The sequence below is a fragment of the Pristis pectinata genome, chromosome 30 (assembly GCF_009764475.1).
Source record: "Pristis pectinata isolate sPriPec2 chromosome 30, sPriPec2.1.pri, whole genome shotgun sequence".
In the NCBI taxonomy this organism is placed as follows: domain Eukaryota; kingdom Metazoa; phylum Chordata; class Chondrichthyes; order Rhinopristiformes; family Pristidae; genus Pristis; species Pristis pectinata.
Window position 1 is genome coordinate 2,919,197 of NC_067434.1, and position 13,403 is coordinate 2,932,599.

The 13,403-nt window shown below is 45.5% G+C and overlaps 1 protein-coding gene across 1 annotated transcript in view; it reads left to right on the plus strand.

The window, feature by feature from the left end:
* Positions 1–840: 840 nt before the first annotated feature.
* The window catches only part of LOC127584556 (prosaposin-like), a 106,472-nt gene continuing 93,909 nt past the window's right edge, over positions 841–13,403 (plus strand). The window contains 1 exon segment of the mRNA XM_052041329.1: positions 841–963. Within this exon segment, the coding sequence (XP_051897289.1) occupies positions 841–963 (123 nt within the window).

Genomic DNA, 13,403 nt, shown 5'->3' on the forward strand with positions numbered 1-13,403 from the left:
TTTCACCCTTACTGGAACATGTTGGCCCCAAACTCTCCTTAGCTTTCTTTTGAAAGACCCTGACTAGTCAGTTGTGGTTTACCTGCAAGCATCTGCTCCCAATCTACTTCCTGCACATCCTTTCCCCAATCTGAGGTGTAACTTGAGCACCAGACTTATCCTTTTCCATAACCATCTTGAAACTTACAGGGACACAGGAGACCGCAGACGCTGGAATCTGGAGCAAACTGCTGGAGGAGCTCAGCGGGTCGAGCAGCATCTGTGAGCTCCTTCAGCAGATTGTTTGAAACGTGCAGAGTTATGGTCACTGTTCCCAGTGTGTTCCCCACCGACACTTCACTCGCCTGCTTTCATTTAAAGTTGTGAAACAAATCTGAGCAACTTCAACTAAAAAAAGTCAAACAGTCCTGACAAAAGAGATGAACACTGGTGTACACAACAATGCTCAGCACACCCAGCAAGTAGATACAGACAGCTACACTCAACAGTCACTGTGACCCATTCATTGGGTGACAGCCTCACACCCACGGCCGGTGACCTTGATCACACCGTGCAGCGTGGGTCCTGACGGAGCCACTGACCCTGAGGTACTGCCGAGTGACCCCGCCGACACAGACATAGACCGACCCACAGGAAGGTTCCCAAACGTTCCCCGTTTTCTGACCGGGACCCAGTGTTCCCCGTTCCCCACTCCCCACCCCGGGTCCCGCACTCACCCGCCTTGCAGGGATCCTTATAGTCGGTGGGGTCCGGCGGTCTGGCAGCGAGCCCGCGGCGCCACACCAGCAGCAGGTGGGCGATGAGCAGGCGGCAGGGGCTCATGGCGGAGTGGGAGCGAGCATGGGAGCAGGGCGGAGGGACGGGTGCGCGCTCCGGCTGATGCTCCCGGTCAATGCGCGGGGGAATAGCAGCAGCCAGATCAATGGCACCACACCTGGCTCTGTTGGCCAAAGTCTAGGCAAGGTACAGTGATAGGGGACTCTTTAGTCAGGGGAACAGACAGGTGTTTCTATGGCCACAGGCAAGACTCCTGGATAGTGTGTTGCCTCTCTGGTACCACAGTCAAGGATGTCTCTTAGCACACAGAGGACATTCTGAAAGGGGTGGGTGAGCAGCCAGAGGTCATGGTCCATATTGTTCCTCAAGACATAGGCAGGAAGGGAGATGAGGTCCTGCAAAGGGAATTTTAAGGAGTTAGATAGAAAATTCAAAAACGGTATCGGTAGGGTTTAAATCTCAGGATTACTCTCTGTGCCATATGCTAACAAGGCAAGTAACAGGATGATAGTACAGTTGAATGCATGGCTAAGGAGCTGGAAGGGAGGCTTTCAGGTACTCTCTTCCAGGACATGTGGGACCTGTACAAGAAGGACATTGCACTTAAATTGGATGGGCACCATTACGTTGCAGGAAGGTTTGCTAGTGACACTCTGGAAGGTTTAGCTTAGCATGGCAAGGGGTGGGAGCCAGAGCAGTTGGTCAGTAATTGAAGGGATTGAGGGGAAGGTAGAGGATACATCAAGTAAGTGTGAAAGGAAGCACAGGCAGGGCCAGGTTAATGAGCACAGTGGGACGATGGGCTGAAGTGTATTTATTTCAATGCAAGGAGTATTATGGGTAAAGCAGATGAACTTAGGGACTGGATGAGTAAATGGAACAATGATGGAACCATTACAGAGACTTGGTTGAGAGAGTAGCGGGACTGGCAGCTCAATGTTCCAGGATTGAGACACGATAGAGAGGGATGTAAGAGAGATCATAGAATCATACAGCATGGAATCAGGCCCTTTGGCCCAATTGGTCCATGCCGACCAAGATTCACATTTAAGCTACTTCCATTTGTCTGCGTTTGGCCCATATCTAAATCTTTCCTATCCATGTACCTGTCCAAGTACTTTTTACCTTGGGGGAGTTGCACTATTGATCAGAGAGAATGTCACTGCTGCATTCAGGGAGGTCATCCTGGAGGGCTCTTCCAGTGAGGCAATGTGGATAGAGCTCAGATATAAGAAAAGTGATGTGTGCCAGACACTCGTTGATACAGTTTAAGTAGTCCACAGGACCCATATGTCCAAAGAAAGGTGCTATCTCTATGATGGGGTTATACTGTAGGTCTCCCAATAGCCAGCGGGACATAGAGGAATAGTTCTATAGAGAGATTATAGAAAGGTGTAAAAGCAACAGGTTCGTTGCAGTGGGTGAATTTAATTTCCCCAATATTGACTGGGACTCCCTTAGTGCCAGAGGCCTAGATGAGGCAGAATTTGTCAGGTACATCCAGGTGGGTTTCTTGAAGCAGTATGTAGATAATCCACCCAGGGAAGGGGCCATTCTGCACCTTCTATTGGGAAATGAGCCTGGCCACATGATTGGCGTTTTCAGTGGGAGAGCATTTTGGGAATAATGATCACAACTAATGGAGACATAGAGTAATACAGCATGGAAACAGGCCCTTTGGCCCAACTCGTCCATACCCACCAAGATGCCCGTCTAAGCTAGTCCCATTTACCCATGTTTGGTCCATATCCCGCCAAACCTTTCCTATCCATGTACTTCTCCAAGTACCTCAACCACTTCCGCTGGTAGTTCGTTCCATATACAGACCACTCTCTGCGTGAAGGAGTTGCCCCTCAGGTCTCTTTTAAATCTTTCCCACTCACCTTAAACCCATGCATTCTAGTTTTTGAATCCCTTTCCCTTGGAAAAAGATTGCGCATTTACCCTATCTACGCCCCCTTATGATTTTTTTAGGGTCATCCATCAGTCTCCGAAGCTCCAAGGAATAAAGCTCTAGCCTGTCCAACGTTCTTGTAAACCTTTGCACTCTTTCCAGCTTAATGACATCTTTCCTATTACAGAGTAACCAAAGCAGCACTTAATACTCTAGGTCAGCCGGTCTTAAACGACTCCCACATGTCAAATGTGGATTTACCCAATAACAATGGCTCTCAATTAACTTTCCCCAGCTCCTGCCTAATAGACATCCTTATTCATAACTATCTTAAAACTTGATAACTAACATCTTGTACAACTGCAATAATGTCCCAACTCCATAATAATGCCCTAACCAATGAAGGCCAACGTGCCAAACACCTTCTTCACCACCCTGTGATGCTACTTTCAGGGAACTATGTACTTTTACTCCTAGGTCCCTCTGTTTTATAACAACCCCTTCAGTTTTAAGATAGTTATGAATAAGGATGTCTATTAGGCAGGAGCTGGGGACAGTTAATTGAGAGCCATTGTTATTGGGTAAATCCACATTTGACATGTGGGAGTCATTTAAGACCGGCTGATCAGAATTCTGGCATGTTCCCTTGAGGAAGAAAGACAAGGATGGTGAAGTTTGGGAACCTTGGATGATGAGAGATGTAAATTTAGTCAAAAAGAAAACAGAAGCTTATGTAAGGTTGAGGAAGATAAAATCAGACAGGGTCCTTGAGGGATATAAAGGAAGCAGGAAAGAACTCAAATACGGAATCAGTAAGGCCAAAAGGAGCCATGAAATGTCCTTGGCAAGTAGGATTAAGGAGAATCCTATTCAAAATTGGTTTGCCCATAGAAGACATAAGTTAGTGGTGGAAGAGTGTTTCTCTGACTGTGATGATATTGAGTGTACCCATTCTAGAGTCCTAAACTTAAGCCAAGACCTTAAGTCTTATAGTTATAGGTGTCTATCAGTAACCTCACTTTAGAGAGGTTATACTATATCAACCTATAATGCAAAGACTAATTTACTTAACTAGTCTCTTTTCTGAAGGAATTTAGCTGTCAATAATCACGATTTCAAGCGGTGGATCCCCACTCCCAGCTAAGGAGGAGATGCTTACAGCTAACAAAACAGATGAAACACTTAGTTAAATGAGCACATTTGTTCTGACAACCTCATCTGCATGTGTTGTCTTCATGTGATGTTTTCATTACATCTGCATTGATTAGGTCAGATGGCTGGAGCTTTAGTTTATGTTGCAGTCTCAGTTAAGTCAAAAATAGGGTTGCTGAGCCTGGACAGTATTGTTCCTCAATAGGATAGCTAGATGGTACTAGTTAAAGATTAACAATAAACATCTCGACAGTTTCTTCTGGTATGCTAAAAAGCTGAGTTCAGCAAAAAGCCTCCTGACCCTGGAGTGTGAATATCCATCACATGACTGGTCTGTGACCAGTGGTGTTCTGCAGGGATCGGTGCTGTGACCTTTGTTCTTCGTGATATAGATAAATGATTTGGACTAAAATGTAGTAAGTTTGCAGACAACACAAAAATTGGTGGAGTTGTGGACAGTCAACATAGAACGTAGAACATGGAGCAGCACAGCAACAGGCCCTTCAGCCCACCATGTTGTGCCAAACTGATTAAACTAGTAATTAAATGCCTAACTAAATAAATCCCTTCTGCCTACACATGGTCCTTATCCCTCCATTCTCTGCACATTCACGTGCCTATCAAAGAGCCTCTTAAGCGCCTCTATTGCATCTGTCTTCTCTACCGCCCCTGGCAGCACATTTCAGGGAACCCACCGCCCTCTGTGTAAACAACATCCCTTTCCACTTGCCCCCTCACCTTAAATGCATGTCCTCCGGCATTAGACATTTTGACCTTGGGAGAAAGACCCTGGCTGTCTATCTACGCCTCTCGTAATCTTATAAACTTCCGTCACGTCTCCCCTCAGCCTCCACCGCTCCAGAGAAAACCACACACATTTGTCCAACCTCTCCTTATAGCACATGCCCTCGAATCCAGGCATCATCCTGGTAAACCTCTTCAGAACCCTCTCCAAAGCCTCCTCATCCTTCCTATAGTTATTGAATTATAGGAAATTATAGGATATTGAATATTCCTGGTTTTCAGTGTTTTAAAATGGATGGAGGGGTGGGGAGAAGAGGAGGAGGGGTGGCGATACAGGTCAGGGACACTGTTACAGCTGCAGAAAGGGTGGATAATGTAGAAGGATCCTCTCTAGAGTCAGTATGGGTGGAAGTTAGGAACAAGAAAGGAGCAGTTACTCTACTGGGAGTATTCTATAGGCCCCCTGGTAGCAGTAGGGATACTGAGGATCAGATTGGGAGGCAGATTTTGGAAAGATGCAAAAATAACAGGGTTATTATAATGGGAGACTTCGACTTTCCAAATATTGATTGGCACCTGCTTAGTGCCAAAGGTTCAGACGGGGGTGGAGTTTGCTAAGTGTGTCCAGGAGGGATTCCTGACACAGTATGTTGACAGGCCGACTAGAGGGAATGCCATATTAGATCTAGTTTTAGGTAATGAACCGGGTCAGGTGACAGATCTCTCAGTGGGTGAGCATTTGGGGGACAGTGACCATTGCTCCATAACCTTTAGAATTGTCATGGACAGGGATAGGAGCAAAGAGGATGAGAAGGTATTTAATTGGGGAAAGGTGGATTATGAGGCTATAAGGCAAGAACTTGGGAGAGTAAATTGGGATGACATTTTTGAAGGGAAATGTACTATGGAGATGTGGTCGATGTTCAGGGATCTTTTGCAGGATGTTAGGGATAAATTTGTCCTAGTGAAGCAGAGAAGGAATGGCAGGGTGAAGGAACCGTAGGTGACGAGAGAGGTGGAACAACTAGTTAGGAAGAAGGCGGCAGCATACATAAGGTGTGAGCAGCAACGATCAGACAGGGCTCGTGAGGAATATAGAGTAGCAAGGAAGGAACTTAAGAAAGGGCTGAGGAAAGCGAGAAGGGGACATGACAAGGCTTTGGCGAGTAGGGTTAAGGAGAATCCCAAGGCTTTTTTCTCGTACGTGAAGAGCAGAAGGGTCCGATTAAAGACAAAGGTGGGAGGATGTGCTTGGAAGCTGTGGAAGTGGGTGAGGTTCTCAATGAATACTTCTCTTCAGTATTCACCAAGGAGAGGGGTCTTGATGACGCTGAGGACAGTGTTGGTAAGGGTAATGTTCTAGAGTATGTCAGTATCAAAAGAGAGGATGTGTTGGAGTTGTTAGAAAATATTAGGACAGGTGAGTCCCCGGGGCCTGATGGAATATTCCTCAGGCTGCTTCATGAGGCGAGGGAGGAGATTGTTGAACCGTTGGTTAGGATCTTTGAGTCCTCGTTGTCCACGGGGATGGTACCGGAGGATTGGAGGGTGGCGAATGTTGTCCCCTTATTCAACAAAGGTAGTAGGGATAGTCCAGGGAATTACAGACCAGTGAGCCTTACATCTGTGGTGGGTAAGCTGTTAGAAAGGATTCTAAGAGATAGGATCTATGAGCATTTAGAGAATCATGGACTGATTAGGGACAGCCAGCATGGCTTTGTGAAGAGAAGATCTTGCCTCACAAGCCTGATAGGGTTCTTTGAGGAGGTGACCAGGAAGATTGATGAGGGTAGTGCAGTAGATGTGGTCTACATGGATTTTAGTAAGGCTTTTGACAAGGTTCCGCATGGTAGGCTTCTTCAGAAGGTCAGAGGCCAAGGGATCCAGGGAGGCTTGGCAGTGTGGATTCAGAATTGGCTTGCCTGTAGAAAGCAGAGGGTTGTGGTGGAGGGAGTGGATTTGGATTGGAGGGCTGTGACTAGTGGTGTCCCACAGGGATCGGTTCTGGGACCTCTACTTTTTGTGATATTTAATAATGATTTAGATGAGGGGGTGGAAGGGTGCGTTAGCAAGTTTGCAAATGACACAAAGATCGGTGGTGTTGTGGATAGTGTGGAGGGCTGTCGAAGCTTACAGAGGGATATTGGTAGGATGCAGAGCTGGGCTGACAAGTGGCAGATGGAGTTCAATCCGGAGAAGTGTGAGGTGGTACACTTTGGAAGGACAAACTCCAGGGCAGAGTACAAGTTAATGGCAGGATTCTGGGCAGTGTAGAGGAGCAGGAGGATTTGGGGGTTCATATCCACAGATCCCTGAAAGTTGCTTCACAGGTGGATAAGGTAGTTAAGAAAGCTTATGGGATGTTAGCTTTCATAAGTCATGGGATCGAGTTTAAGAGCTGCAAAGTAATGATGCAGCTTTACAAAACTCTGGTTAGACCACATTAAGAGTACTGTGTCCAGTTCTGGTCGCCTCATTATAGGAAGGACGTGGAGGCGTTGGAAAGGGTGCAGAGGAGATTTAGCAGGATGTTGCCTGGATTAGAGAGTATGGAATATGAGGAGAGACTAAGGGAGCTCAGGCTTTACTCATTGGAGAGAAGGAGGATGAGAGGAGACATGATAGAGGTATACAAAATATTAAGAGGAATAGATAGAGTGGACAGCCAGCGCCTCTTTCCCAGGGCACCAATGCTCAAAACAAGAGGACATGGCTTTAAGGTAATGGGTGGGAAGTTCAAGGGAGACGTCAGAGGGAGGTTTTTCACCCAGAGAGTGGTTGGTGCATGGAATGCACTGCCTGGGGTGGTGGTGGAGGCTGATACATTGGTCAAGTTCAAGAGATTGTTAGATAAGCATATGGAGGAATTTAAGAAAGAGGGATATGTGGGATGAAGGGGTTAGATCACCTTAGGTGTGGTTTGAAGTGCAGCACAGCATGGTGGGCCGAAGGGCCTGTGTTGTGCTGTATTGTTGTATGGTTCTAATAGGGCAACCAGAATTGAATGCAATTCTCCAGATGCAGCCTAACTAGAGTTTTATAAAGCTGCAACATAACTTCTGACTCTTGAACTCAACACCTCGACTAATAAAGGCAAACATGCATGCCTTCTTTATCACCCTATCAATGGGTGCAGCCACTTTCAGGGAGCTATGGACTTGGACACCATGATCTTTCTGTACATCAACAGTGGGTCTTGGCATTAACTCTGTACTTTCCCTATTTCCCTGTGTACTTACATTTGATCCTCCAGTGCAACACCTTACATTTGGCCATATTAACCTACATCTGCCATTTCTCTGTTCATATCTGCAACTGATCTACATCCTGCTGTATCCTTTGGCAATCTTCTACACTATCCACAACGCCATCAATCTTTGTATCGTCTGCGAGCAAACTAACCCATCCACCTACATATTAATCCAAGTCACTTTTTATATATATATATATATATATATATATATATATATATATATATATATATATATATATATATATATATATCACAAACAGCAAAGGTCCCAAAACGATCCCTGCAGAACACAACTGGTCACAGAGCTCCAGCCAAAATAAGTCTGATAGAGTACCACTCTCTGCCTTCTATGGGTAAGGTAGCAGATAGATGTGTAGGGGGCTGTCAATTGATACAACGGGATATAGATTAGTTGGATATAGCTGGAGAAATAGCAGATGGAGTTTAATCCAGACAAGTGTGATGTGTTGCATTGGGGAGGTCAAATGTAAGGGGACACGATAGAGTAAATGGCAGGAGTCTTAGGAGCATTGATGGATCTTGGGTTGCAAGTCCATAGTTTCCTGAGAGTGGCAACACAAGTAAATAGGGTGGTAAAGAAGGTATATGGCATGTTTGCCTTCATTGGTCTGAGTGTTGAGTACTAAAGTTGGGATGTCATGTTGCAGCTGTGTAAAACTTTGGTTAGGCCACATTTGTAATATTGTGTGCAGTCCTGGTCACTGCATTACAGGAAGGACGTGGAGGCTTTGTATAGGGTGTAGAGGATGTTCACCGTGATGCTGTCTGGATTAGAGTGTATTAGCCATAAGGAAAGATTGGACAAACTTGGATTGTTTTGTCCGGAGTGTCAGAGAGTGAAGGGTGACATTATAGAAGTATATGAAATTATGAGAGGCATATATAGGGCAGGTAACCAGAGACTTTATCCCGGAGTAGAGATGTCAAATTCTGGGGGGCATAGCTTTAAAGTAAGAGGGAGAAAGTTTAAAGGGGATATGCAAAGCAAGTTTTTATTTTATACAGAGTGGTAAGTGCCTGAAACCAGCTGCTGGCTGGGTGGTGGAAGCAGATAAGATAGTAATGTTTAAAAGGCGTTTAGGTAAACACGTGAACCTGCAGGGAATGGAGGGATACAGATCATGTGCAGTCAGATAGGATTAGTTTAATTTGGCATCATGGTCGGCATAGTCATTGTGGGCCCAATGGCCTGTTCCTGTGCTGTACTGTTCTATGTACCTATGTTCTATGTACCTGTGCCCTCACCTTATCCCTGTGCCCTCTATTGTGGACTCCCCTGCCCTGGGAAAAGACCCTGACGATCCTATCAATGTGCCTCATAATTTTATAAACCTCGTTTAACCTTATACTATTTGGGAATTGGTGACTTTGGGAATGAGGGATGTGATGGCTATATTTTCTGACAATGTATGTGACAATGTATTAGTGAGGGGTTTGGCAAGGTCCCACATGGTAGGCTTATCCAGAAGATTGATATGTATGGGATCCACGGTGACTTGGCTGTTCTGATTCAGAATTGGCTTGCCCATAGAAGACAGAGGGGAGTGGTCAATGGGACTTATTCTGGCTGGAGGTCCGTGATTAGTGGTGTTCTGCAGGGATTGTACTGGGACTTCTGTTGTTAGTAATATAGATAAATGACCTGGATGAAAGTGTGGATGGGTGGGTTAGTAAGTTTGCAGATGACACAAAGATTGGTGGCATTGTGGATGGTGTAGAAGATTGCTACAGAATACAGTAGGATATGGATCAGTTGCAGATATATATCAGGGCGTGTGCCATGAGGAGAGGTTGGACAAACTTGGTTTGTTTTCTCTGGAGCGGTGGAGGCTGAGGGGAGACCTGATAGAGGTTTAGAAGATTATGAGAGGCATAGATAGAGTAGACAGTTGGTATCTTTTTTCCAGGGTTAATATGTCTAAGGGTAAGCAGTTAAGGTGAGAACGGGTAAGTTTCTACACAGAGAGTGGTGGGCACCTGGAATGTGCTGCCAGGGGTGGTGGTGGAGGCAGATACGATAGAGGCATTTAAGAGGCTCTTAGATGGGTACATGAATGTGCAGAGAATGGAGGGATATGGGCATTGCATAGGCGTAAGTTAGGCATTTAATTAGTTCATCACAACGTTGTGGGCCGAAGGGCCTGTTCCTGTTCTGTACTGTTCTGTTATATTTCTCACAGCTTCTCACCCTTTCGCTAAGGGACTGTGGTGCTATGGTGGGGTGGGGGGGGGGGGGGCAGGTGTAGAAATGCAAGTTTAGCTCAAAGTTATCAGACTTGGCAAATAAGATGCCCAAAGAATCAAAATTAATTTCTTTCTTTCTTTCTTTGAACTACAGACAGAGTGCAAGGGATTGCCTGTCTGCCTCAGCTCGGTTTTTCAGGCACAATACATTACTTCCACCAATCGGCAGCACTGATATTGATCATTCTGCTGCAAAGTTAGCTGAACAACCACAGGTATTTGAAGAACAGCACCTACATAGCCCGCCTTGTTATTGCTGTGTCATGTTACATATTCATGGATTGCAAATCATTAACAACCACACATGTGCTTAATATGAATCAACAGCTGTTAAACCCTCACCTCTGAAACTGTCCCTTACATTTCTATTGATAATTTGAAATCTATCACCTACTTCCATTGCTGATGTGGAGTGTGAGTGGCATGGTGGCACAGCACGAGAGACCCAGCTTCAGTCCTGACCTCTAGTGCTGTCGGTGTGGGCCTTGTGCGTTCTCACTGTAATTGCCTGGGTTTCCTCTGGGTGCTTTTGTTTCCTTCCGCATCCCAAAGTTGTGTGGGTCAGTAGGTTAATCAGCCACTGTATGTAGATGAGTGGTAGAATCTGGGGGGAGCTGACGAGAATGTAGGACTGTAACAACTGGGATTAACATGGGATCGGTGTAAATGGGTGGTCGATGTTCGCACAGACTCAGCGAGCCCGAGAGCCCTGTTTCCATGCTGCATTTCTCTGTGACCTTGTGACTGTAACTCCAATCTACAATAACTGCACATTTGCTTATTGTAAATCTACAACCCTCATACAGTTGATAATCCGAAACTATCTGCACATTCCTATGGATAATATGAAGTAGTTATGCCCTTTCCGTTGATAACTTGAAACTATCATGCATGTTTCTATTGACAATGTAATTGTGTTGAAGAGAGGGCAGAGGCAATTCACCAGGATGTTGACTGGATTGAAGGACTTTAGTTATGGAGAGAGATTGGATAAGCAGGGCTTGTCTTCCCTGGAGCGAAGGTGGCTGAGGAGTGACCCAATACAGCTAAAATGTTTTAGAGGCATGATAGGATTGGGCAATATAAATAAACCAGAAAAGAACTCAGGAAGGTAATTAGGAGAGCCAGGAGGGGCCATGAAAAGTCCTTGGCAAATAAGATTAAAGAGAATCCCAAGGCATTCTATACATACGTCATGAGCAAGGGGATAACTAGGGAGAGGGTAGGACCACTCAAGGATAAAGGAAAGAACATGTGCTTGGAGGCAGAGGATGTGGGCAAGGTCCTAAATGAGTACTTTACATCAGTATTTAGCAAGGAGAAGGACATGGAGGGTAGTGAAATCAGTGTGGAGTACGCCAATATGCCAGGGCATTTTGAGACAAATAAATAGGTGGTGTTGGGTCTCTTGAAGATCATTAAGGTGGATAAGTCCCCAGGGCCTGATGCAATATACCCAATGTTATGGAGAGAGGCAAGGGATGAGATTGCTGGAGTCTTGACCAAGCAAAGATCGTTGTGTCCTCTCTAGCCACAGGCAAGGTCCTGGCAGACTGGCAAGTAGCTAACGGTGTTCAAGAAGGGAAATAGGGATAATCCTGGAAATTATAGACCAGTGAGTCTCATGTCAATGGTCGGGAAGCTATTGGAGAGGATTCTTAGGGATAGGATTTATGAGCATTTGGAAAAGCATGGCCTAATTAGGGACAGTCAGCATGGCTTTGTGCGGGCCAGCTCATGTCTTACTAACTTGACTGAGTTTTTTGAGGAGGTGGCCAAGGTGATTGACAAGGGTAGAACAGTGGATGTTGTCTACATGGATTTTAGTGAGGCATTCAACAAGGTCCGTCATGGTTGGATCATCCAGAGGATTAAGATGTATGGGACCCATGGTGACTTGGCTGTTTGGATTCAGAATTGGCTTCCCCATAGAAGACAGAGGGTAGTGGTCGATGGGTCTTATTCTGGCTGGAGGTCCGTGACTAGTGGTGTTCTGCAGGGATCCGCACTGGGACCTCTGCTGTCTGTGATATATAGAAATGACTTGGATGAAAATATGGATGGGTGGGTTAGTAAGTTTGCTGATGACACAAAGATTGGTGGCGTTGGATGCGACAGGATATAGATCAGTTGCAGATATGGGCAGAGAAATGACAGGTGGAGTTTAATCCAGCTAAATGTGAGGTGTTGCACTTTTGGAGATCAAATGTAAAGGGAAAGTACACAGTTAGTGGTAGCACTCTAAACAATGGTGATGTACGGAGGAATCTTAGGGTCCAAGTCCATAGCTCCCTGAAAGTGGTGGCACAGGTTGATAGGGTGGTAAAAAAGGTGTACGGCAGGCTTGCCTTTATGAACCGAGGTACTGAGTTCAAGAGTCAGGAAGTTATGTTGCAGATTTATAAAACTGGTTAGGCCACATCTGCAGTATTGCATTCAATTGCATTCCCGCTGCTGTCTGTAAGGAGTTTGTACGTTCTCCCCGTGCCTGCGTGGGTTTCCTCCGGGTGCTCTGGTTTCCTCCCACATTCCAAAGACGTACAGGTTAGGAGCCGTGGGCATGGTTGTTGGTGCAGGAAGAGTGGCAACACTTGCGGGCTGCACCCAGCACATTCTCAGTAATGCAAAAAGACGTATTTCAATGTACACGTGACTAATAAATAAATATCTTATCTCATCTTATATCTTTTCAATTTTGGTCACCCTATTATAAAAAGGATGCCGAGACTTTGGAGAGGGTGCAGAAGAGGTTTACCAGGATGCTGCCTGGATTAGAGGGCATAAGCTATAAACAGAGGTTGGACAAACTGGGGTTGTTTTCTCTGGAGCAGTGGAAGCTGAGGGGAGACCTGATAGAAGTTTAGAAGATTATGAGAGGCGTAGATAGGGTAGACAGCCAGTATCTTTTTCCTAGGGTCAAAATTTCTAATACTAGAGTGCATGTATTTAAGGTGAGAGGGGGGAAAAGTTCAAAGCAGATGTATAGGGCAAGTTTTTATTTTACACAGAGAGTGGTGGGTGCCTGGAATGTGCTGCCAGAGGTGGTGGTCAAGGCGGATAGGATAGAGGCATTTAAGAGGCTCTTAGACAGGTACACGAATACACATAGAATCAAAGGACTGGATGCTGCCTGGCTTGCTGACTTCCTCCAGCATTATTGTCTTTTTCACTAATGCAGAAATGGAGGGATAGGGAACATGCAGACAGAAGGGATTAGGTGTCATTAGCTTAGTTAGTTCGACACAGCATTGTGGGCCAAAGGGCCTGTTCCTGTGCTGTACGATAGATAGGCAGAATTGTTTTCTTGTGATAGGAGAA